The sequence below is a fragment of the Zea mays genome, chromosome 2, assembly GCF_902167145.1.
Source record: "Zea mays cultivar B73 chromosome 2, Zm-B73-REFERENCE-NAM-5.0, whole genome shotgun sequence".
Lineage (NCBI taxonomy): Eukaryota > Viridiplantae > Streptophyta > Magnoliopsida > Poales > Poaceae > Zea > Zea mays.
In genome coordinates this window covers 221,867,892-221,893,575 of record NC_050097.1, presented here as the reverse complement: position 1 = coordinate 221,893,575, position 25,684 = coordinate 221,867,892, and the positions used below count along the sequence as shown (strand labels likewise).

General features: G+C 47.6%; 2 protein-coding genes across 2 annotated transcripts; one reads left to right on the top strand and one right to left on the bottom strand.

The window, feature by feature from the left end:
* Positions 1–308: 308 nt before the first annotated feature.
* LOC100280751 (uncharacterized) lies at positions 309–3,625 on the top strand. The gene is made up of 6 exons (NM_001153672.2): positions 309–698; positions 1,277–1,383; positions 2,428–2,536; positions 2,633–2,794; positions 2,961–3,134; positions 3,389–3,625. Exons 1-6 carry the CDS (start codon positions 462–464, stop codon positions 3,416–3,418), a joined length of 819 nt encoding a protein of 272 aa, NP_001147144.2. The 5' UTR covers positions 309–461; the 3' UTR covers positions 3,419–3,625.
* Positions 3,626–5,324: 1,699 nt separating this feature from the next.
* Positions 5,325–6,169, bottom strand: LOC103647911 (histone H2B.2-like). Its single transcript, XM_008672403.2, has one exon. The coding sequence runs from the start codon at positions 6,068–6,070 to the stop codon at positions 5,612–5,614; it is 459 nt and encodes a 152-aa protein (XP_008670625.1). The 5' UTR covers positions 6,071–6,169; the 3' UTR covers positions 5,325–5,611.
* Between the last annotated feature and the right edge of the window lie 19,515 nt (positions 6,170–25,684).

The following is a 25,684-nucleotide window of genomic DNA, read 5'->3' as shown; positions in this document are numbered from 1 at the left end:
GTACACGACGAAACCGTAGGACGTGGCAGGACGGGAAACGGGCTGGCTAGTCCTCATGTGGGCTTCTTTCACCCAGATGAAAATGTTTTTTTTTTCTGTTTCGTGTCAGCATGCAATCATGCTTCCACTATCTCCCATTTCCCTTTTTTTATAACCAAAACATGTTCTCCATTCGACCTGAGAGAATCGGAAGGCATCCATCCAAGTAAACCCTGCTGCCGAACGAAGGAGCAGCAAAGCCACCTTCCTTCTCCACCACATCACCTCACCTCTCTCAGTCTCACGCCGCAGTCACCAACTCGCCACGCACGCCTTCGCCGCCTATAACCGGTACCGGCCACCACCACTAGCTCCCCCGAGGACCACACCCCCCAAGGCCCCAAGCCCACGACGCGCCACGCCACGCCGCCAGCTGTCGCTCTCCCTCGCCCCTCCCCGCTCCTCTCGCCGCCTCGCAATCAATGGCGGTGGCGCGGCTGTGCGCGGCGGCCGCCGCCGCCCGGCTGCAGCCGGCGCTCGCCGCGGGCGCCCGCGGCCTCGGGACGGCGGCGGAGGTGGCCGCGGGCGCCAGGTGGGAGCCCATGGGGGCGCGGGAGTACTACGACTACCGCCGGGCCATGTACGGCGACATCACGCACAAGGCCATCCTCGTCGACGCCGCCGGCACGCTGCTCGCCCCAACCGAGCCCATGGCGCAGGTCCGCACCGCTCGCCCTAGCCCTCGCCCTCGCCACCCTCCCATTGCCGCGCGCGCGCGCCTCCGATTCGCGTCCTCTTCTGCAGCGCCATGTCCGGCCGGTTGCATGCGTGGTCCGGAGGTTTCTGCGTCCCATCATTCCTGGCCACCGGAAGCGGTTGTTGGTTTCGGCTCAGCTGTGCGCTGCTCTGTGGCGGTGTGATTGGAATTGGACATGGTCTGATCTGTTGTTTCTCTTCACTCTATACGCGGTATCCGGCTGTGCTTTGGCCAGATCTGTCAAGACTCGCTTGCTTTACTGCTAGATGGTTTCGGTTCGTTTTTGGGCCAATTCCCTGTATACCACTGGAAAATATACTCATCCCTTGTATGCCACTGGCCCCACATGTCATAGACACCAAAAATTATACCTATATGCCACTCAGTGGCATACAAGGGATGAGTATAAAATCTGATGGCATACCAGGAATTTTCTCTTCGTTTTTCCCCGAACGACGGTTTGCACAACGGTCTCATGCTTTCTCTGTTGCGGTTTAATAAGGAGTCTTCTGATGCCTGCTGTATTAAACGTCTGTCCAGGTGTACAGAACGATAGGCCAGAAGTATGGGGTTGATTACTCCGAGGATGAGATTCTGATGCGGTATCGCTGGGCGTATGCGCAGCCTTGGGGTAGATCACGTCTGAGGTAAGCCCCACTCAACTTGTGACTGTACATGGTACTTGCCGGAAATAACACTACAACCATGTGGAACTGGTGTATTAGGTGACCTCAGTTGATTGCACCCCGCTGTTACATGTTTTGTTGGCATGGGCACATGCCTGGTGCTTTTGTGCAACTCAAACGAGCTGTGGACCTATACAAGTGGTTAGAAGTTGTCGATCGTTCTCGTTCACTTCAGAGGCTTGGGGGGTCTTTCGGAGCAATCAGCTTCACCCTGCATGAAAAGTAGGGAAAATTTGTTACCGTAAGCAGTTTTGTCATGTAGAGACTAAACCTATAGATAGAGCACCTAACTATCTGAACCCATCAATCTCAGGTGCATTGCAAATCGAGAACATTGATGCAGGAATAAGACTGAGTTGTATGTCAATGTGACATAATAGCGGTGGGCATCCTTGCAAGAACAAGTCAATAACTGGGACAGTTGACGAGTTGTATCATCAAAATTCTTCTGGATCTAGTTCCGAGAACAGGATTTCTCCCAAATAGCATAGTTTTGCTCGTTTATTTATGCCACTGCTAAAAAGACAAAAATAAAGAAGGGGCACTAATTCCTAGGTTCCTGCCAACTGCAAGGATGCAGGTTTATTTATATGATTTAGGCGCTACAGGACAAATACTGTACAGTTGACAAAAGAAACTTGATCTGGTTTTGTGTGCTTTTCAAGCATACTCCTACATAACAATAAGGTACTTCGGGGCTGTTTTCTTAGACCTATCAGGAGAAACAACTTGGACAAAAATTGTCGCCACTAATTTTTCTCAACATATCTGGCCATCTGGGTGGTGGTCCCAAGTGGTACTGGTTCTTTCACTTCATCTGATTCTAGCTCAGCTTGCCTGCCCACTTATGTACTAGAACTAGAATGAACTGTCGGGTTTGTTATGTTACTGAAAAGATCTGTGCCTGGGAAACCCTCCAGAATTCAAATCCCTTTTGAAAACCATGCTGCTGCTTGGACTGCAACCGAAATTCCAATCCTAACTAATGCATTTGAGTTTCTCCAGGTATGTCAATGATGGAAGGCCCTTCTGGCAATACATAGTGAGTTCATCTACTGGCTGCTCAAATCTAGAGTACTTTGAGGAGCTGTATCAATATTACACAACTGAAAAGGTGAGATACAGTGTGCAACCAAAATGGGTTTTGACCTCCTCCTTTCGGTATATATATATTTGCTAAGCTCACAAAATGGGATATGTTTGCTGCTAGGCTTGGCATCTCTGCGATCCAGATGCTGGACGTGTTTTTGAGGCATTGAGGAAGGCTGGTGTCAAAACAGCTGTCGTGTCCAATTTTGACACTCGTCTTCGGCCACTTTTACAGGCACTGAAATGTGACCGCTGGTTTGATGCAGTTGCTGTATCTGCTGAGGTTGGTTGGTTTCCATTTCAGAATATTCCTTAGATGGCCGTGCTTAGCAAAGCTTACTAATTAATTCTGGCCTTGTATTTTACGCACTAGTAAGTTTAACTTCAGCAGCTGTTTCCTTATTAATCATGTCTTAAACTCTGTTCCTTCGATGCTGCTCGTCTTTTAGGTCGCAGCAGAAAAGCCAAACCCTACAATATTCTTGAAGGCCTGCGAGCTGTTAGGAGTGAAACCAGAAGAAGTCGTGCATATTGGTGACGACCGTAGGAATGATCTATGGGGAGCTAGGGATGCAGGCTGTGATGCCTGGCTTTGGGGCAGTGATGTTTACTCCTTCAAGGAGGTATATTATTTTTTCCTGCTGCTCAATGCTCCTGTGGAATTTAAAACAGTTCTTGTTGTTGATTTCTGTGGCTCTGGATCCTAATTTAATTAATTCAGCATCTATCAACTCTATTTCTGTTCTATTTCATCAGGGCTTACTTTTACCAAAAAAAAACAGTTGCATCATATATATAACTCGGCCCTGGATCCCCTGCGACTGTTTTGTATCCGAAGCTTTGGTTTTTTGTTTATTTGTTTGTAACTGTGTTGCAGGTTGCGGAGAGGATCGGGGTTGAGGTATAGGAAGAAGTCGCTCTCCTGAGCCGCAAGAAGACTCGTCCTTGTACATAGTGTTAGGGCGTCCTGTACATAGAGACAAAATCCTGTGTGCGACTGTGCCAAGGCCTTCTGTAGCAAATACTGATGTACATCTTTGCGTTTGAATGTTCGTTGCGGCTGTGACCTGCAGAATAGACCTTTGGAGACCCCTGCAGCATCTTTCACGTTTCATATCCTGAAGCATCATCAGCGTCACCAATTCATTTTTCATGCCTTCATGTATTCTGGCGCTGAGTTTAGGCCGAGATCGCCTGCAAAAACTGCTCCGACTGCTCTTTTTTTTTCATAGAGGCTGCATCATCTCGTGAACTGAGAGGTGCTCCCACTGCCCTCTTTTCCGTGAATGTGCTTCTCGGTTTTGTCCGTCGCACGTGAATCAAGCAAAAGAATCTGCGCAAGTGCATTCACCTGCTGTGATTCAGCATATAGAAAATTTTCTTGCTCACGCATGCAGATCGACGAGTTGTATGCATTACGAAGTAAATCTAAGGCATGCCACTGAAACTTTATCTAGTATTTATTTACCATCGTATGTGTTGTAATTGACAGCATATCAAGTTCATGGATCTAATGATACAATATGCCAAGTTTAACGACCGATGAAAAGTTAGATAACATGTGCAGGTGGGTCAATTTGGCTAGTTTGAGAACCCCATTTTTCTAAGGAAAATTAGTTCATTTTTTCTATAAAAAAAATATAAAATAGGTATCCTTTGGTAAAATATAATTCACAAACTAGCACTAAGGGTTAGTTTGAGAACTCAATTTTTACAAAGAATTTCTATTTCCAAGAGAAAATAAACTTATTTCTTTTTAAAAAATAAAAATTTCTTAAAAATAGGTTTCTAAACTGATCCTAAGAGCTAGTTTGAGAACTACATTTTTCAAGAAATTTTTATTTTTTAAAAAAAAATAAGTTTATTTTCTCTTAGAAATAGAAATTCTTTGTAAAATAGGGTTCCCAAGCTAGCGCTAAACAGCGAAAAAATATCAAGCCGATGTAATTGCCGAGCGTCTGAATTTCTAAATTCTGATTCAGCTCGCCACCGCTTTCTAAAACTGCAGTTCCTGAACGGTGGCGTGCCATCAGCTTGTAATCTCAAACAAAATACAAAACTTGCACGCCGTGATTGATAAAGGCAAGTCGTATAGAACAACACTTCAAATTGGACTACAAAGGGACCGTCAACGAGTCAAACCAACTCGACAATGAGAAAACAGAGAAAACAATGGTTTCAAAGTAATTTGAAAGAACTTTGGAAGTGTGGTTGTGTGTTTTGTGAGTCATGTTTTGCTCTCATTATTAATATAATGATACCCAGCTGACAGTGTTTGAGAAAAAGCAAACATATAACTCATGTCTGTGTAAAAAAATAACAAGCACAAGTACTGAACAGTATATTTAGAAGAACAAGTTGGATTGGAAGAATGCAAGGGTGAGAATCAGACAATTACTAACCTAACAGAACCTGACATCACTTAATAGTACATAAGTACAAGAAAATGGACTTCTATGATATATTAACAAGTAGCCCACAGCCATTCCTAGTTAAACTCACCTTTCCTAAAACAAAAGGATTCATGATTTCTACATGATTACAATCCAGCCATCCCAACAAAGAGATTCATGAATCCTACCTGTTCATAACCCAGCCTTCACACAATATTAAAAAAGACTGCATTTGGATTGGTCACCGTATTCAACTATTCAATGTCGATATTAGCACCGCAAACGTAAATTATTGACTGTACTCCCAAGATTCGAGACGATGGAATAACAGTTGTTTCAGAATTGCACAATCAGATGACAGAGACTTGCACAGTAAGATGATCGAGGAAACCGTTCAACTGGCAGGCAGATGCCGTCACATAGCAAATAGATGTTTATAGCAGCATACACTGTTTCTTATGCTCGAAGCAATTATCCACCAAACAAAGGCAGCAAGTGGCTTATCCACAACAAAATCCTCTCGAGTACAGAGGATCAGAAGGTATGCCACATATTACTCTGATGTCAGTCCCATTCTGAACCCCAAAACGATTGCGAGAATAGTATGCCAGAATTATATATTGCACTGCTCAGATCAACTTTCAGATGACAAACATTCCATACAGTCAAAAGGCGCCACGGCGCTTAAGGACCTACTCGAAAGGAGCTTAGGACGAGGTGAACTTGGTGACGGCCTTGGTGCCCTCCGAGACGGCGTGCTTGGCGAGCTCGCCGGGTAGAACGAGGCGGACGGAGGTCTGGATCTCCCGGGAGGTGATGGTGGGCTTCTTGTTGTAACGGGCGAGCTTGGCCGCCTCGCCGGCGAGCTTCTCGAAGATGTCGTTGATGAAGGAGTTCATGATGGACATGGCCTTGGAGGAGATGCCGATGTCCGGGTGCACCTGCTTCAGCACCTTGAAGATGTAGATCTTGTACGTCTCCACGCTCTTCTTGGCCTTCTTCCGCCCCTTCTTGTCAACACCGCCTTCCTTGCCGGCGGATTTTCCCGCCGGGAGCCGCTTCTCCGCCTTCGGCTTCTTCCCAGCGGGAGCCTTCTCCGCCGGGGCCGCGGGCTCCTCCTCTGCGGGCTTCTTCGCCGCCGGCTTCTTCTCCGCCTTGGGTGCCATCGGGTCCCTCTCTGAGTTTGCAAAAGGCTGGTAGGGTTTGCTGGATTGGGAATCGGAATTCGAGAATGCAGTGGGAGGTTGCGTAGGTATTGCGCGGCGGGGACGGCTGATTTATAGAGCGGATGCGCTGCGCGCTAATTGGTGGCGAGGCGGTTGCCGCGGATCGCTGGCGTGGACGAGCGGGAAGCGTTGGTGCGGTCAGGGATTCGACGGCTCAGATGCATTTTGAAGCGGATCGCTGATGTGGTCAGAGGATGCCCGACAGGGAAGTTTGCGTTTCTCCTACACATACACATAGTTATGAGACTAATCCATTTGCTAGATTAATCTCTTCATTTTAGTTTCATTTAGTTTTTAAATTATTAAAACATACGATTAAGACAGAGACTAAATTGTTTTAGTATCTAGTTCATCAAGAAGTAACTACAAAGGACTAAATCATATAAATTTTACTTTTTACTCATCCTTTATTTTAATTACACTAAAGACAAAAAAATGCTAAGGGGTATTTTAGTCCTCTTATGATTCACATTTTAAATACTTTTAGTCCCTACAACTAAACAGGGTAGGGATTAAACTTTAGTATACTAACTAAATTTTAGTCCATGTACTAAAAGAACCAAAAAGACTCTAAAATTTAGTCTCTATTTTTTTGATTCTGAGACTAAAAGTATTCAAATCACATTAAATAAATCATAAGAAAACAAAAACCCCCCATACGGCGAATGGCCAGGAGGGTGGAATCATCTACAGAGCCTGAGCTGGTGTGTGTATCTGCTTTATGTGGGATTGACACGCCTTGCAGGACTTTACTATCTCAGCTGCATCCTGGAGAGCGGTTGGCCAGTAGAAGCCATGCCGGAAGGCCTTACCGACCAGTGTGCGAGATGATGAATGACTTATGCACTCTCCTCCATGGATCTCCGTGAGCAACTCACGGCCTCCTCCTGGGTAATGCACCGCATGTGAATGCCGTTGGCACCACGGCGGTAGAGATCCCCTTCCACCACCGCGTAGCGTTTAGCCAACCGCACTATGCGCTCTGCGGACACATGATCTTCACGAAGGATATTCTCCTTCAGGTAGTCCTGGATCTCGAAGATCCATGCATCGGGACCACTATGAGATATTGGCTGCAGCGCTAAGGGGCTAGCAGGGGCCCCTGTAGCACACAGTCTCCGGTGGGTTCTGGGACGCCACCAGGACCGCTAGCTTCGAGGTGCTAGTCTCGCCCCCTTCGCCCAGCTCGGCAGCTGGGCGGTGGGTCTCAGCAGCCGCCTTTCGAAGACGCCCTCGGGCACGGGTGCCCAAGTTGATGCCCTCGCGGAGAGGTCATCTGTCACCGAGTTGACAGCCCGAGGAACATGTTGCAGTTCCAGGACCGTGAAGTCTTTCTCGAGCTTCCTTACGTGGAGAAGGTAAGCTGCGAGCTTGGGCTCGTTGCAGCCATATTCTCCACGGACTTGCTTGATGACCAGCTGGGAGTCCCTTTACTAGGAGCTGGTGGATCCCTAGGGATAGGGCCGCCGACAAGCCGAAGATCAGTGCTTCGTACTCCGCCATGTTATTGGTGGCCTTGAACTCAAGGTGCACCATGTACTTCACTTGATCTCCACTTGGGTCGATGAGGATCACCCCGGCCCCGCCAACTTGTTAACGGGCGGATCCGTCGAAGAAGAGCGTCCAGTGGGGCTCGGTGAAGACCGGACCCCTAGGCTCCGCAGGTGTGGGGTCCGAATCAGGATCCGAACCCCCAGGAACGCTTGAGGGAGGCGTCCACTCCACGATGAAGTTAGCCAGAACCTGGCTCATGACGGCGTGGCGAGGCTGGAAGTCCAGCTGGAACTCAGCGAGCTCCGCTGCCCACTTGGCGATGTTGCTTGTGGCGTTAGAGTTGTGGAGGATGGCCCTCAACGGAAAGGAGGTCACCACCATAACTCTGTGTGCCTGGAAATGGTGGCGCAGCTTTCTGGACGCAACAAGCACAGCATAGAGAAGTTTGTGCGTCTCAAGGTACCTGGTTTTTGCCTCATGGAGGACCTCGCTGACGTAGTAGACCGGCTTCTGAACGGTCTGGACCCCTGTAGTTGGTTCCGAGCCTTCAGGCTCCTGGCCTTCTGGTGCTGTCCTTTCGACGACCAGCACCATGCTCACCGCTTCTGCAGCCGCCGCGACGTATAAATACAGCGGCTCCCCTGGCTCTGGAGCTACCAATATCGGCAGGGACACTAGGTGCTGCTTCAACTCTTGGAAGGCTTGTTCTGCCTCTTTGGTCCAAGAGAATGGATCGGATTTTCGCAGGAGCTTGAAGAAGGCTAGTGCCCTCTCAGCCAGCCTTGAAATGAAGCGGCTAAGGGCGGCCAATGACCCCGTAAGCTTCTGGACGTCTTTGATACGGGTCGGAGGCCTCATTGCCTTGATCTTCTCTTAGTTTGCTTCAATGCCCCGGTATGAAACCAGGAATCCCAGCAGCTTGCCAGTGGAGACACCAAAGACGCACTTGTCTGGGTTCAGCTTTGTGCGGGTCGCTCGTAGCTTGTCGAAGACGAGAGTTAAGTCTTCCACTAGGGTTGACCCTCTCTTAGTCTTGACCATGATGTCATCGACGTACACTTCCACTTTATCCCTGATGAGGTCCCCCGAAAGTCTTACTCATCGCCCGCACAAATGTTGGCAGGGCATTTTTCAGACCGTAAGGCATAACAACATAGCAGTAAAGCCCATCCACTGTTACAAAAGCGGTATGCTTCCTATCCTCCCTAGACATCTGAATTTGATGGAAACCAGAGTATGCATCTAAGAAGGACAACATGTCGCACCCGGAGGTGAAATCCACGATTTGATCTATACACGGAAGTGGATACGGTTCCTTGGGACATGCCTTATTCAGGCTGGTGTAGTCGATACACATCTGAAGCTTCCCGTTCGCCTTGGAGACGATGACCGGGTTGGCCAGCCACACCGGGTGATGAACCTCTTCGATGAAGCCGGCGTCAAGCAGCTTCCGGACCTCCTTACGGATGAAGTCCTGCCGCTCAACGGACTGTCTGCGAGGCTTCTGACTCACCGGTCTGGCGTCGGGGTTGATCTTCAGATGGTGCTCGATCACCTCCCTAGGGATCCCAGGCATCTGTGATGGCTCCCATACGAACACGTCGGCATTTGCCTGGAGGAAGGCGACGAGCGCGAGTTCCTATTTCTCATCCAGGTCACCCGCAATGCGAGTGGTCTGGGTGGAATCCGCGGTGAGTCGGATGGCTTTGACGGGGACGTCGTCCGCCCCGGATGACCGCACCTTTGGCACCTTGGCGGTTGCCTTGGTACCGGATGTCGAGGGGTCCCTCCCTCCGTCGTCCGGATGAGCAGCTTCTGCCGCCAGGGCATGCAGCTTCTCGACAGCCGCCACCGCGGTGGCGCGGTCACCCCGCACGATGAGGACCCCAGCCGGGGACGGCATCTTAAGGACCAAATACCCGTAATGGGCAATGGCCATGAACCGGTACAGGGTCGGCCTGCCAATGATGGCATTGAATGGGAGGTTAACCTCCGCGACATCAAACTGGACGTTCTCCGTGCGAAAGTTTTCCTCCGTCCCGAATGTAACCGGGAGCGTGATGATCCCAAGGGGATACACCGGTTGTGGGCCCACTCTGGAGAATGGGTGTGAGGGTCCCAAACGGGACCCCGGGATTTGTAGCTGCTTGAATGCAGCATGGCTGATGACGTTGAGCCCGGCCCCGTCGTCGATCAGCACACGGTGCAGCCGCATGTTGGCGATGACAGGGGCGGTGATGAGTGGTGGTATACCGGCCCCTGCCATGTTGTCGGTGAGAGCACCTAGAGGGGGGGTGAATAGGTGATCCTGTAAAACTTCAAAACTTAAGCCACAAAAACTTGTTAAGGGTTAGCACAAGTATGGCCAAGTGGCTAGAGAGGAGTCAAAACACAATAACCACAAGAAATCAATCACGGAGATGACACGGTGGTTATCCCGTGGTTCGGCCAAGTACAAAAACTTGCCTACTCCACGTTGTGGCGTCCCAACGGACGAGAGTTGCACTCAACTCCTCTCAAGTGATCCAATGATCAACTTGAATACCACGATGTTCTTGCTTTTCTTTTCTCAATCCCGTTTGCGAGGGATCTCCACAACTTGGAGCCTCTCGCCCTTACAAAAGATGTTCACAGAGAATCACGGAGTAAGGAAGGGGATGAGCAACACACACAAGACTTCAAAAGATCAGAGCAACAGCACACACACAAGTCGCAACAAGAGCTCGCAACACAACTCAAAGAGTTCACAACTCCACAAGAGCTCTATATGCTATCACAATGAAACAAATGCGCGAGATCGATGTCTTGGTGCTTAGGAGTGTTGTAGGAATGCTTGGTGTACTCCTCCATGCGCCTAGGGGTCCCTTTTATAGCCCCAAGGCAGCTAGGAGCCGTTGAGAACACATCTGGAAGGCTATCCTTGCCTTCTGTCGTCGGGCGCACCGGACAGTCCGGTGAATTTTAGCCGAAGTCGCCGGAGAAAAACCCGAGAGCGGCTGGTTTGCTCCGCGCTGGTCTGGCGCACCGGACACTGTCCGGTGCACACCGGACAGTCCGGTGCCCCAGCCCGAAGCAGCCCTCCACTCCTCTTCTTCTTCCTGTTTCTAACACTTAGACAAGAATATTAGTACACAAAACCAATGTGCTAAGGCTTAGAAACATACCTTAACTTGTGATTTGCACTTTGTTCATCCATGGGCATATTTTCACATTTAAGCACTTGTGTTTGCACTCAATCACCAAAATACTTAGAAATGGCCCAAAGGCACATTTCCCTTTCAATCTCCCCCTTTTTGGTGATTTATGCCAACACAACATAAAGTAGATAGAACAAGTGCAAAATCACTTCAAATAAAAACTCAAATTGGTTTTGATTCAATTTTGGCATATATGGATCATCCTTTGCCACCACTTGGTTTGTTTTTGCAAATCAAACTCAAATCTCTATTTCTATGTCAAACACACATGTTGAGGCATAAAGAGAGTCATTCCAAAAGAGATTGATCAAGGATTTCAAAAACTCCCCCTATTTCCCATAATTAACACTTCTCCCCACACGAAGCCCACTTTTGACAATAGAGACAATAAGAGACAATAAAAGCTTTTGACAAAACAAAAACTCACAAAAACTCTATTCTACTATTTTCAAAATCGAGTGGTAGCTGATCCATTTATCACTTTGGCCTTTATTTTCTCCCCCTTTGGCATGAAGCACCAAAACGGAATCAATCTTGGCCTTTTTTAACCCCATTGCCTCACCAAAGTCTTCAATTAAGAGCAAATGGCAATAAGATTTCATGAGATGAACTTGGAATTAGTTACCCTCTCATCGGAGTGCAGTGGAAGTCTTTCATGGTCCAAGTCCACCTTTTCCCTTTCAATCCTCCTTCGAGACTAAATCATCAAACTCAAGCACATGGTTAGTCTCAAAGGGTCAAGTTGTAACACATCTCCCCCTAAACATGTGCATCACTTTGCAACGGACTTGTGAGGTCCAGGGAGTGTTTGTACAACTTGAGCACCATAATAAGCAACAAAATGCAAAACGGAACATGATCAAAAGCATAAGTACATGTATGCTACAATTCAATCCAGGTTCCACGAATCTATGACATTTAGCTCACTACGCAACCTGCAAAAGGTCTTCTCATCTAGAGGCTTAGTGAAGATATCGGCTAGCTGGTTCTCGGTGCTAACATGAAACACTTCGATATCTCCCTTTTGCTGGTGGTCTCTCAAAAAGTGATGCCGGATGTCTATGTGCTTTGTGCGGCTGTGCTCAACAGGATTCTCCGCCATGCGGATAGCACTCTCATTGTCACATATGAGTGGGACTTTGCTCAGATTGTAGCCAAAGTCCCGGAGGGTTTGCCTCATCCAAAGTAGTTGCGCGCAACACTGTCCTGCGGCAACATACTCGGCCTCAGCGGTGGATAGGGCAACGGATGTTTGTTTCTTAGAGTTCCATGACACCAGGGACCTTCCTAAGAATTGGCACGTCCCCGATGTACTCTTCCTATCGACCTTACATCCAGCATAGTCGGAGTCTGAGTATCCAACTAAGTCAAAGGTAGACCCCTTTGGATACCAGAGCCCGAAGCAAGGCGTAGCAACCAAATATCTAAGAATTCGCTTCACCGCCACTAAGTGACACTCCTTAGGTTCGGATTGAAATCTAGCACACATGCATACGCTAAGCATAATATCCGGTCTACTAGCACATAAGTAAAACAAAGAACCTATCATTGACCGGTATGCTTTTTGATCAACGGACTTACCTCCTTTGTTGAGGTCGGTGTGTCCGTCGGTCCCCATCGGAGTCTTTGCGGGCTTGGCGTCCTTCATCCCAAACCGCTTTAGCAGATCTTGCGTGTACTTCGTTTGGGAGATGAAGGTGCTGTCCTTGAGTTGCTTCACTTGGAACCCAAGGAAGTAGTTCAACTCGCCCATCATTGACATCTCGAATTTCTGCGTCATCACCCTGCTAAACTCTTCACAAGACTTTTGGTTAGTAGAACCAAATATTATGTCATCGACATAAATTTGGCACACAAACAAATCACCATCACATGTCTTAGTAAAAAGAGTTGGATCGGCCTTCCCAACCTTGAAAGCATTAGCAAGTAAAAAGTCTCTAAGGCATTCATACCATGCTCTTGGGGCTTGCTTAAGTCCATAGAGCGCCTTAGAGAGCTTACACACATGGTCGGGGTACCGTTCATCCTTGAAGCCAGGGGGTTGCTCCACGTACACTTCCTCCTTGATTGGCCCGTTGAGGAAAGCGCTCTTCACATCCATTTGGTACAACCTGAAAGAATGGTGAGCGGCATATGCTAGCAAGATACGAATGGACTCTAGCCTAGCCACAGGAGCGAAAGTCTCCTCAAAGTCCAAACCTGCGACTTGGGCATAACCTTTTGCCACAAGTCGAGCCTTGTTCCTCGTCACCACCCCGTGCTCGTCCTGTTTGTTGCGGAACACCCACTTGGTTCCCACAACATTTTGCTTCGGACGAGGCACCAGTGTCCAAACTTCATTGCGCTTGAAGTTATTGAGCTCCTCCTGCATGGCCAATACCCAATCCGGATCTAGCAAGGCCTCCTCTACCCTGAAAGGCTCAATAGAAGAGACAAAGGAGTAATGCTCACAAAAATTAACTAATCGAGATCGAGTAGTTACTCCCTTGCTAATGTCACCCAGAATTTGATCGACGGGATGATCCCTTTGAATCATCGCTCGAACTTGGGTTGGAGGTGCCGGCTGCGCTTCTTCCTCCATCACTTGATCATCTTGTGCTCCCCCTTGATCAAGCGCCTCCACTTGAGGTACCTGTTCGTCATCTTCGGTTGGGGGATGCACCATAGTTGAGGAAGAAGGTTGATCTCGTTTATCTTGTTCCTGTGGCCGTACTTCTCCAATCGCCATGGTCCGTATAGCGGCCGTCGGAACATCTTCTTCATCTACATCATCACAATCAACAACTTGCTCTCTTGGAGAGCCATTAGTCTCATCAAATACAACGTCGCTAGAGACTTCAACCAAACCCGATGATTTGTTGAAGACTCTATACGCCTTTGTATTTGAGTCATAACCTAATAAAAACCCTTCTACAGCTTTGGGAGCAAACTTAGAATTTCTACCTTTCTTCACTAGAATGTAGCACTTGCTCCCAAATACACGAAAGTAAGATACATTGGGTTTGTTACCGGTTAGAAGCTCATACGAAGTCTTCTTGAGGAGGCGATGGAGATAGACCCTGTTGATGGCGTGACAAGCCGTGTTCACGGCTTCCGACCAGAAACACTCGGGGGTCTTGAATTCTCCAAGCATTGTCCTCGCCATATCGATTAGTGTCCTGTTCTTCCTCTCTACCACACCATTTTGCTGTGGTGTGTAGGGAGCGGAGAACTCGTGCTTGATCCCTTCCTCCTCAAGGAATTCCTCCACTTGAAGGTTCTTGAATTCGGACCCGTTGTCGCTCCTTATCTTCTTCACCTTGAGCTCAAACTCATTTTGAGCTCTCCTGAGGAAGCGCTTGAGGGTCCCTTGGGTTTCAGACTTATCCTGCAAAAAGAACACCCAAGTGAAGCGGGAAAAATCATCAACAATAACTAAACCATACTTACTCCCTCCTATGCTCAGATAGGCGACAGGTCCGAAGAGGTCCATATGCAGCAGCTCCAGGGGTCTTGAAGTGGTCATCACGTTCTTGCTGTGATGTGCTCCTCCCACTTGTTTACCTGCTTGACAAGCTGCACAAGGTCTATCTTTTTCGAAATGCACGTTAGTCAAACCTATCACGTGTTCTCCCTTTAGAAGCTTGTGAAGGTTCTTCATTCCCACATGTGCTAAGCGGCGATGCCACAGCCAGCCCATGCTAGTCTTAGCTATTAAGCATGCATCTAGACCGGCCTCTTCTTTTGCAAAATCAACTAAATAAAGTTTGCCGTCTAATACACCCTTAAAAGCTAGTGAACCATCACTTCTTCTAAAGACAGACACATCTACATTTGTAAATAGACAGTTATACCCCATATGACATAATTGACTAACAGATAGCAAATTATATCCAAGACTTTCTACTAAAAATACATTAGAGATAGAATGCTCATTAGAAATCGCAATTTTACCTAACCCTTTTACCTTGCCTTGATTCCCATCACCGAATATAATTGAATCTTGGGAATCCTTATTCTTGACGTAGGAGGTGAACATCTTCTTCTCCCCAGTCATATGGTTTGTGCATCCGCTATCAATAATCCAGCTTGAACCCCCGGATGCATAAACCTGCAAGGCAAATTTAGGCTTGGGACTTAGGTACCCAACTCTTGTTGGGTCCTACAAGGTTAGTCACAATTTCCTTAGGGACCCAAATGCAAGTTTTATCACCTTTGCATTTTGCCCCTAACTTCCTAGCAATTACTTTTCTATCCTTTCTACAAATTGCAAATGAAGCATTCAAAGCACAATAAATTGTAGAGGGTTCATTCACTACTTTTCTATGAACATTTGCAACATTTCTTTTAGGAACAACATTTCTCCTAGTAACATTTCTATCATACACATAAGAAGAACTAGGAGCAAACATGGCATGAGAATCATAAACATATGAATCAAAAGCATCATAACTTCTATTTCTAGTTTGTCTTTTATCATGATACAAAAAGGCATGGTTCCTTTTAGCACTAGTAGCCATAGGGGCCTTCCCTTTCTCCTTGGCGGGAATGGGAGCCTTATGGCTTGTTAAGTTCTTGGCTTCCCTCTTGAAGCCAAGTCCATCCTTAATTGAGGGGTGTCTACCAACCGTGTAGGCATCCCTAGCAAATTTTAGTTTTTCAAAATCACTTTTGCTAGTCTTAAGTTGAGCATTAAGACTAGCCACTTCATCACTCAATTTTGAAATGGAAACTAAGTGTTCACTACAGGCATTAATATCAACATCCTTACACCTAGTGCAAATTTCAATATGTTCAACACAAGAGTTGGATTTTTGTGCTTTTACTAGTTTAGCATTTAAATCATCGTTTATGCTCTTTAAGTTAGAAATAGAATCATGGCATGTTGACACTTCACAGGCAAGCATTTCATTCCTCTTAATTTCTAATGCAAGGGACTTTTGAGCCTCTACAAACTTATCATGTTCTTCATACAACAAATCCTCTTGCTTTTCTAAAAGTATATTCTTTTCATTCAAGGCATCAATTAATTCATTAATTTTGTCTATCTTAGATCTATCTAAGCCCTTGAACAAACATGAATAATCTACTTCATCCTCATCACTAGATTCGTCCTCACTTGAAGAAGCATAGGTAGAGTTGCGAGTACATACCTTCTTCTCCTTTGCCATAAGGCATGTGTGACGCTCGTTGGGGAAGAGGGTTGATTTGTTGAAGGCGGTGGCGACGAGTCCTTCATTGTCGGAGTCGGAAGAGGAGCAATCCGAGTCCCACTCCTTGCCTAGATGCGCCTCGCCCTTTGCCTTCTTGTAATGCTTCTTCTTTTCCCTCTTGTTTCCCTTTTCCTGATCACTATCATTATCGGGGCAGTTAGCGATAAAATGACCAATCTTACCGCACTTGAAGCATGAGCGCTTTCCCTTCGTCTTGGTCTTGCTTGGCTGCCCCTTGTGACCCTTTAGTACCGTCTTGAAGCGTTTGATGATGAGAGCCATCTCTTCATCATTAAGTCCGACCGCCTCAATTTGTGCCACCTTGCTAGGTAGCGCCTCCTTACTTCTTGATGCTTTGAGAGCAAAAGGTTGTGGTTCGTTGATCGGTCCATTCAAGGCGTCGTCCACGTATCTTGCCTCCTTGATCATCATTCGCCCGCTGACGAATTTTCCTAAGACTTCTTCGGGCGACATTTTGGTGTACCTGGGATTCTCACGAATATTATTCACCAAATGAGGATCAAGAACGGTAAAGGACCTTAGCATTAGTCGGACGACGTCGTGGTCCGTCCATCGCGTGCTTCCGTAGCTCCTTATTTTGTTGATAAGGGTCTTGAGCCGGTTGTATGTTTGAGTTGGCTCCTCGCCCCTTATCATCGCGAACCGTCCAAGCTCGCCCTCCACCAACTCCATTTTGGTGAGCAAGGTAGCGTCATTTCCCTCATGAGAGATCTTGAGGGTATCCCAGATTTGCTTGGCGTTATCCAAGCCACTCACTTTGTTATATTCATCCCTGCACAATGAAGCTAGAAGAACAGTAGTAGCTTGTGCATTCTTATGGATTTGCTCATTAATGAATATAGGACTATCTGAACTATTAAAGTGCATTCCACTATCTACAATCTCCCATATACTAGGATGGAGAGAAAATAGGTGACTACGCATTTTGTGGCTCCAAAATCTGTAGTCCTCCCCATCAAAGTGTGGGGGCTTGCCGAGTGGAATGGAAAGCAAATGTGAATTTGAGCTTTGCGGAATACGAGAGTAGTCAAAGGAAAAGTTAGAATTAACCGGTTTCCTTTGCTCGTAGTCGTTGTGGTCGTCGTCCTTTTGGGAAGAAGTAGACTCATCACTGTCGTCATAGTAGACGATCTCCTTGATGTGCCTCGTCTTCTTCTTCTTCCCTTCCTTTCGTCTATGACCCGAGCCGGAGTCGGTAGGCTTGTCATCTTTGAGCTCATTGACGAAGGACTCCTTCTCCTTATCGTTGATCACGATTCCCTTCCCCTTAGGATCCATCTCTTCGGGCGACTAGTCCCTTTCTTGAAGAGAACGGCTCTGATACCAATTGAGAGCACCTAGAGGGGGGGGGTGAATAGGTGATCCTGTAAAACTTCAAAACTTAAGCCACAAAAACTTGTTAAGGGTTAGCACAAGTATGGCCAAGTGGCTAGAGAGGAGTCAAAACACAATAACCACAAGAAATCAATCACGGAGATGACACGGTGGTTATCCCGTGGTTCGGCCAAGTACAAAAACTTGCCTACTCCACGTTGTGGCGTCCCAACGGACGAGAGTTGCACTCAACTCCTCTCAAGTGATCCAATGATCAACTTGAATACCACGATGTTCTTGCTTTTCTTTTCTCAATCCCGTTTGCGAGGGATCTCCACAACTTGGAGCCTCTCGCCCTTACAAAAGATGTTCACAGAGAATCACGGAGTAAGGAAGGGGATGAGCAACACACACAAGACTTCAAAAGATCAGAGCAACAGCACACACACAAGTCGCAACAAGAGCTCGCAACACAACTCAAAGAGTTCACAACTCCACAAGAGCTCTATATGCTATCACAATGAAACAAATGCGCGAGATCGATGTCTTGGTGCTTAGGAGTGTTGTAGGAATGCTTGGTGTACTCCTCCATGCGCCTAGGGGTCCCTTTTATAGCCCTAAGGCAGCTAGGAGCCGTTGAGAACACATCTGGAAGGCTATCCTTGCCTTCTGTCGTCGGGCGCACCGGACAGTCCGGTGCACACCGGACACTGTCCGGTGCCCGATTTATTTCCATAAACAGCGAAGCCGACCGTTGCCGACCGTTGCAGATCTGGCGCACCGGACAGTCCGGTGCACACCGGACAGTCCGGTGCCTCCTTCCGACCGTTGGCTCGGCCACGTGTCGCGCGCCGATCACGCGGCCGACCGTTGGCCCGGCCGACCGTTGGCCCGGCCGACCGTTGGCTCACCGGACAGTCCGGTGCACACCGGACAGTCCGGTGAATTTTAGCCGAAGTCGCCGGAGAAAAACCCGAGAGCGGCTGGTTTGCTCCGCGCTGGTCTGGCGCACCGGACACTGTCCGATGCACACCGGACAGTCCGGTGCCCCAGCCCGAAGCAGCCCTCCACTCCTCTTCTTCTTCCTGTTTCTAACACTTAGACAAGAATATTAGTACACAAAACCAATGTGCTAAGGCTTAGAAACATACCTTAACTTGTGATTTGCACTTTGTTCATCCATGGGCATATTTTCACATTTAAGCACTTGTGTTTGCACTCAATCACCAAAATACTTAGAAATGGCCCAAAGGCACATTTCCCTTTCAGTCGGGGCAGTCGGATGCCCCGAAGGAGATGGTGGTGCTCCTCCACCGCTGATGTGGAGCAGCCTTCGAGACCCCTGGGGTCACCGACAGGACCTCGCGGCGCAGGGACTTGACGTTCCTGAGGGAGGTGATATCCCAGCTCCCGTCGTACATAACATACAGCTTCTTGCGGCGGTCGCTCTCGCCGCTGGAGTCGGAGTCCCCGGTGAAGACGTCCTTTAGGACCCCCTCGGGTGACTGATACCCGAGGTCCCGCTCTTCGGCAGCCACCTCGCCGTCGTCGGACCTCTCCTTGCCGGGCTGGCGACGAGGTGGGGAGCCGTCCCTGGAGGTCTGGTCGCGCCGTCCGCTGACGCGCTTCACGAGTTTGATGATCTCGCGGCACTCCGTGGCGCTGTGGCGAGCGTTGGGGTGCATAGGGCATGAGCCGCTGTTGCTCCCCTGCGGCCCTGGGTGCTTGTTGCGCTCGCCCCGGCCCCCAGTCGCAGCCGTGACGACTGGTGCAGCAGTCTGCGGCCTCTCGTGGCCGCGGTTCTTCTTCTTCTTTTTGCCGTCCTGGGCGACGGCACCCAAGCCACCCGTCTGGGTAACCCGGGTCTGTGGTGTCGAGTGCCATGCACGACCCTCGGTGGCCCTGGCACATTTGTCGGCTAGAGCGAAAAGTGTGGGGACAGTTTCCACGTCATGCGTGGCCAACTTCTCCAACATCTTTTCATCACGCACCCCCTGGCGGAAAGCGGTGATGATGGAAGCATCAGAGATACGAGGTATAGTGCCCCGTACCTTAGTGAAGCGGGAGATGAAGGCCCGAAGAGTCTCTTCGGGCTCCTGCCTCACTGCATGGAGGTGTGCCTACACGCCATGTTGTTGGTAAGCACTGGCAAAGTTCGCTGTGAACCGCACGCAGAGCTCTTCCCAGGAATAGATCGATCCTGGGGCGAGGTTCATGAGCCAAGTCTGGGCTGGCCCAGACAAGGCTACATGGAAGTAGGTTGCTATCACAGCAGTGTCTCCACCTGCTGCCGTAATGGCGTTAACGTATACCTGTAAGAATTCCGACGGGTTTGACATACCGCCGTACTTTTCCGGCAGGTGTGGCCGAAACTTGGATGGCCAAGACGCCGCACGGAGATGATCCGCGAGTGCGGTGCAGCCCACGCCAACCAACGGGACACCCGCTTGGATCCGAGCGCCCGTCGGGGTCTACGGTGCGACCGCAGCGAAGGCGTAGCCGAGGTTGCGACTCTCGATGTTCTGTCGGCGCTCACACGCCCTCTCCAGAGAGACACGGGCATCCTCGCCCGCATGCCTGCGGTTGAGTTCTGCCCGTAGGTCGTCAGACCTCTTCAGAGAGTCCGGAGCGTCCTCTCCCGCACGCCTGCGGTTGAGCTCCGCCTGTAGGTAATCGGTGAAAGGGAATTAGGCTTTCACCTAGTTCCTAAATAATTTTGGTGGTTGAATTGCCCAACACAAATCTTTGGACTAACTAGTTTGCCCAAGTGTATAGACTATACAGGTGTAAAAGGTTCACATTCAGTCAATAAAAAGACCAAGTTTTGGATTCAATAAAGGAGCAAAGGGGCAACCGAAGGCACCCCTGGTCTGGCGCACCGGACTGTCCGGTGTGCCACCGGACAGTGAACAGTACCTGTCCGGTGCACCAGGGAACTCAGACTCAAACTCGCCACCTTCGGGAAAGTTCAGGGCCGGCGCGCTATAATTCACCGGACTGTCCGGTGTACACCGGACAGTGTCCGGTGCTCCAACGGAACGCGGCCTCAGGAACTCGGCAGCCTCGGGATTTCACGAAGACTGCTCCGCTAAAATTCACCGGACTGTCCGGTGTGCACCGGACTGTCCGGTGTGCCAGCGGAGCAACGGTCATCTGCGCCCAACGGTCGACTCTGACAGTAAACAGTGCAGAACAGTACACGCGGCAGAAGTCAGAGCAGAGGATCAGAGAGGCACCGGACTGTCCGGTGTGCACCGGACTGTCCGGTGCCACATGAGGACAAAGCCTCCAACAGTCGACCAGCTCCAATCTCAACGGCTAGGATGACGTGGCTGGCACACCGGACATGTCCGGTGTGCACCGGACTGTCCGGTGCCACATGAGGACAAAGCCTCCAACGGTCGACCAGCTCCAACCCCAACGGATAGGATGACGTGGCTGGGGCACCGGACATGTCCGGTGTGCACCGGACTGTCCGGTGCGCCCATCGCCAGCAGACTTCATCAACGGCTAGTTTTTGGATGGTGGCTATAAATACCACCCCAACCGGCCACTTCAAGGTGTGGGAGTCCAAGCAACATTCCAAGTCATCTAGTTGACATACTCAAGCCCTCCCAACCACCTATATTCATTGATCCATCCTATACACAAGATTTAGTCCACTACAACCAACACAAGTGCCACAAAAGAGAGAGCAAGCAATTGAGAGCTACTCAATTGAGTTTAGCCCTAGCGCCTTGTGAGATTCCTTAAGAGATAGTGTGTGCTACATCTTTGTGTTCATTTGCGCGTGGAGTTTTTGACTCCCATTCAAACTTCCTCCAAAGTGTTGGAGGCTTGTAAAAGCTAGCAAGAGACACCAAAGATTGTGGTGGTCCTTGTGGGATCGAGAGTGATCCTTGAGAAGAAGAAGAGCTCGCCGATCCTTGTGTGATCGGGAGAGAGGGAAAGGGTTGAAAAAGACCCGTCCTTAAGTGGACTCCTCAACGGGGACTAGGCCTTCGAGGGCCGAACCTCGGTAAAACAAATCACCCGTGTTCATTGTGCTTTTGCTTGTGATTTGTTTGCTTTCCTTTACTCCAAGTTCTCTTGCACTATTCTTTGCTCATATCATTTGGTGTTGCTTCAAGTTAAAATCTCATTTAAGTGAAGCAACACTCCGCAAGAAAAGAACTTGAGTTAGTGCTCTTTTTCATCTAAGCTTTCTTGCTTTGTTATCATAGAATTATTAGTTGTATTGATTTATCACTTCCGCATTATTTGAAAGCCATACTCTTTACTAGCAAGAACTTAGTTTTTATGCTCCGATAATTGTTCATCTTGTTCTAACCACTAATCAAAGGATCTAGTTGGGGGATAAAGTTTTAATTTTCAGGTTTCGCCTATCCACCCCCCCCTCTAGGCGACTTTCAATTGGTATCAGAGCTTGGCACTTCATCTTGAGTCTAACAACTCGAAGTGATGGCTCGTAGAAGATCCCAAAAGAACAAGAAGACCCAGGAGAACCCAATTCGGAAGGAGGTAACTCTTGAGATTTTATTTGATGATTGTTCTAACTATGGTTCATGGTCATCTAGTGTGATAAATGCCTTTAGAACCATACATCCTCAATTAAAACAAATTATAGACAAGAGTATTTTTCCCTCTAATTTCAATGGAAAAATTAATTCCGAGGAGGATCAAAGATGTTATCGCTTAAACTATCTAGCTTTTGACATCTTAACTAATTCTCTTAGCAAAGAAGATTATCATGCCTTCATATCAAACTATGACGAATCCGTCCATGATGCGCATGATATTTGGACTAGAATTAGAAGCAAATTTGATAAGTCCAAACATGATAGTTCATTTTGTGTCTCTACTTCCTTTGGTATTTGTGATACTAACCCTTGCAAGGAAGAAGAAGAGAATGAACGATGGAGACCAAACGATGAATCCACCTCTCCAAAAGGTTCGTCTTCCCATTTCGATTCCCACATGTGTTGTGTGGCTAATGAAAATGATAGCGGAAGCACAAATGAGGATGAGGAGGAAGAAAGAAGCTTTGTGCAACTCTACGCTCGCTTAAGCCAAGAAGATAAGGCGGTCATGCTCAAACTTCTAGAAAGAGCGAGAGAGCAAAGCGAAGCTCGTCAAAGGCTAGAAGATATTCTCTCCATAAAGATGCAACACTTTGACGAGTTGACTAAAGAACATGAGGAGCTAAAGTGCTCTCATGTTGATTTGGTCCAAAGGTATGAAACTATTTCAATTGAGCAAGATAACGCTTTACATTGTATCGCTCAATCAGTAACTAAGAATACCTTGCTTAAGGACCAAGTGGAAAAGCTAAAAAATTGAAAATCTAGCTTTTCAAGAAAAATATGATATGCTCCTATGCTCTCATGAAAATCTTAGAGATGATCATATCATATTAAACATTGCTCATGAGGTTGTGATAGAAAATTTAAAATCCCAACAACCTCACTCATGCACATGTATTCAAATTGATACTATATTACCATGTGCTAATGCTTGTTGTTTGTCAACAAGCAAATCTTCCCTTGAGCTAGAATTTGCAGGAACAAATGATGATTCATATCAAAAGCTCAAAGAAGAAAATGAGAGGCTAAAGAAGAGCTTGACACAACTAAAAGGGAAATGCATTGCCCAACCTTCTCAAGATAACCGTGATCACATGGTGAAGAAGCTTGAGACGGGAACAACCGTGGCATGCACTACTGAAAGTCGCCTAGAGGGGGGGGTGGATAGGCGAAACCTGAAAATTAAAACTTTATCCCCCAACTAGATCCTTTGATTAGTGGTTAGAACAAGATGAACAATTATCGGAGTATAAAAACTAAGTTCTTGCTAGTAAAGAGTATAGCTTTCAAATAATGCGGAAGTGATAAATCAATACAACTAATAATTCTATGATAACAAAGCAAGAAAGCTTAGATGAAAAAGAGCACTAACTCAAGTTCTTTTCTTGCGGAGTGTTGCTTCACTTAAATGAGATTTTAACTTGAAGCAACACCAAATGATATGAGCAAAGAATAGTGCAAGAGAACTTAGAGTAAGGGAAAGCAAACAAATCACAAGCAAAAGCACAATGAACACAGGTGATTTGTTTTACCGAGGTTCGGCCCTCGAAGGCCTAGTCCCCGTTGAGGAGTCCACTTAAGGACGGGTCTTTTTCAACCCTTTCCCTCTCTCCCGATCACACAAGGATCGGCGAGCTCTTCTTCTTCTCAAGGATCACTCTCGATCCCACAAGGACCACCACAATCTTTGGTGTCTCTTGCTAGCTTTTACAAGCCTCCAACACTTTGGAGGAAGTTCGAATGGGAGTCAAAAACTCCACGCGCAAATGAACACAAAGATGTAGCACACACTATCTCTCAATGAATCTCACAAGGCGCTAGGGCTAAACTCAATTGAGTAGCTCTCAATTGCTTGCTCTCTCTTTTGTGGCACTTGTATTGGTTGTAGTGGACTAAATCTTGTGTATAGGATGGATCAATGAATATATGTGGTTGGGAGGGCTTGAGTATGTCAACTAGATGACTTGGAATGCTGCTTGGACTCCCACACCTTGAAGTGGCCGGTTGGGGTGGTATTTATAGCCACCATCCAATTTTGTAGCCGTTGGAGAAGCTGCTGGCGATGGGCGCACCGGACAGTCCGGTGCACACCGGACATGTCCGGTGTGCCAGCCACGTCATCCTATCCGTTGAGATTGGAGCTGGTCGACCGTTGGAGGCTTTGTCCTCATGTGGCACCGGACAGTCCGGTGCAGCACCGGACAGTCCGGTGCCCCTCTGACTTCTGCTCTGACACTCTGAATTCAACTGTACACTTTGCAGAGTCGACCGTTGCGCGCAGATGACCGTTGCTCCGCTGGCACACCGGACAGTCCGGTGAATTTTAGCGGAGCAGTCTTCGTGAAATCCCGAGGCTGCCGAGTTCCTGAGGCCGCGTTCCGTTGGAGCACCGGACACTGTCCGGTGTACACCGGACAGTCCGGTGAATTATAGCGCGTCGGCCCTGGACTTTCCCGAAGGTGGCGAGTGTGAGTCTGCGTTTCCTGGTGCACCGGACAGGTACTGTTCACTGTCCGGTGGCACACCGGACAGTCCGGTGCGCCAGACCAGGGGTGCCTTCGGTTGCCCCTTTGCTCCTTTATTGAATCCAAAACTTGGTCTTTTTATTAGCTGAGGGTAAACCTTTTACACCTGTATAATCTACACACTTGGGCAAACTAGTTAGTCCAATTATTTGTGTTGGGCAATTCAACCACCAAAATTATTTAGGAACTAGGTGTAAGCCTAATTCCCTTTCAATCTCCCCCTTTTTGGTGATTGATGCCAACACAAACCAAAGCAAACAGAGATGAGCATAATTGAACTAGTTTGCATAATGTAAGTGTAAAGGTTGCTTGGAATTGCGCCAATATAACTACTTACAAGATATGCATGGAATGTTTCTTTTTTTTTAGTATTTTGGACCACGCTTGCACCACATGTTTTGTTTTTGCAAATTCTTTTTGTAAATCCATTTCAAAGATCTTTTGCAAATAGTCAAAGGTAAATGAATAAGAGTTTGTAAAGCATTTTCAAGATTTGAAATTTTCTCCCCCTGTTTCAAATGCTTTTCTTTTGACTTAACAAAACTCCCCCTAAAAGAGATCCACCCCTTAGTGTTCAAGAGAGTTTTGATATACCATTTTCGAAATACTACTTTCTCCCCCTTTTGAACACAATAGGATACCAATTGATAAATACTTTTGAAAGACTAAGTTTTTGAAATTGGCGGTGGTGCGGTCCTTTTGCTTTGGGCTCATTTCTCCCCCTTGTTGGCATGAATCGCCAAAAATGGAATCATTAGAGCCTTTGAAGTGCTATCTTCCCCTTTGGGCATAAATAAATGAGTTAAGATTATACCAAAGACGAAGTCCGGTCTTTTAGCTTTGGGCTCTTACTCTCTCCAAAGACGAAGTCCTTTTCTTTGATGCTCATTTCACCCCCAAAGAATAGAGAGTTGCTTGGAGTGATGGCGAAGTATGATTTACGGAGTGGAAGCCTTTGTTTTCGCCGAAGACTCCATTTCCCTTTCAATCTACGACTTAGCATAGTGATATACTTGGAAACATATTAGTCGTAGTCATGGTACGGGAATAATAGGATATATGCATTTGTACCAAAATGAAAGAGATATGATCAAGAGATATGTTAATTAAGTATGATCATAGTTCTATACAACATAGATTGTTCCCCCTAAATATGTGCATGGAGAGAAAGAACACATGTTTTGGCCTAAAATGCCAATTGCACATAATTAGGTTAATGAGAACAAGT

Bases quoted from the DNA above. Each gene is read 5' to 3' on its own strand.
- LOC100280751 (NM_001153672.2), top strand. From the start codon at position 462: ATGGCGGTGGCGCGGCTGTGCGCGGCGGCCGCCGCCGCCCGGCTGCAG. The intron at 699-1,276 runs GTCCGCACCGCT...ACGTCTGTCCAG, and splicing joins CAACCGAGCCCATGGCGCAG to GTGTACAGAACGATAGGCCA. The intron at 1,384-2,427 runs GTAAGCCCCACT...GAGTTTCTCCAG, and splicing joins TGGGGTAGATCACGTCTGAG to GTATGTCAATGATGGAAGGC.
- LOC103647911 (XM_008672403.2), bottom strand. From the start codon at position 6,070: ATGGCACCCAAGGCGGAGAAGAAGCCGGCGGCGAAGAAGCCCGCAGAG.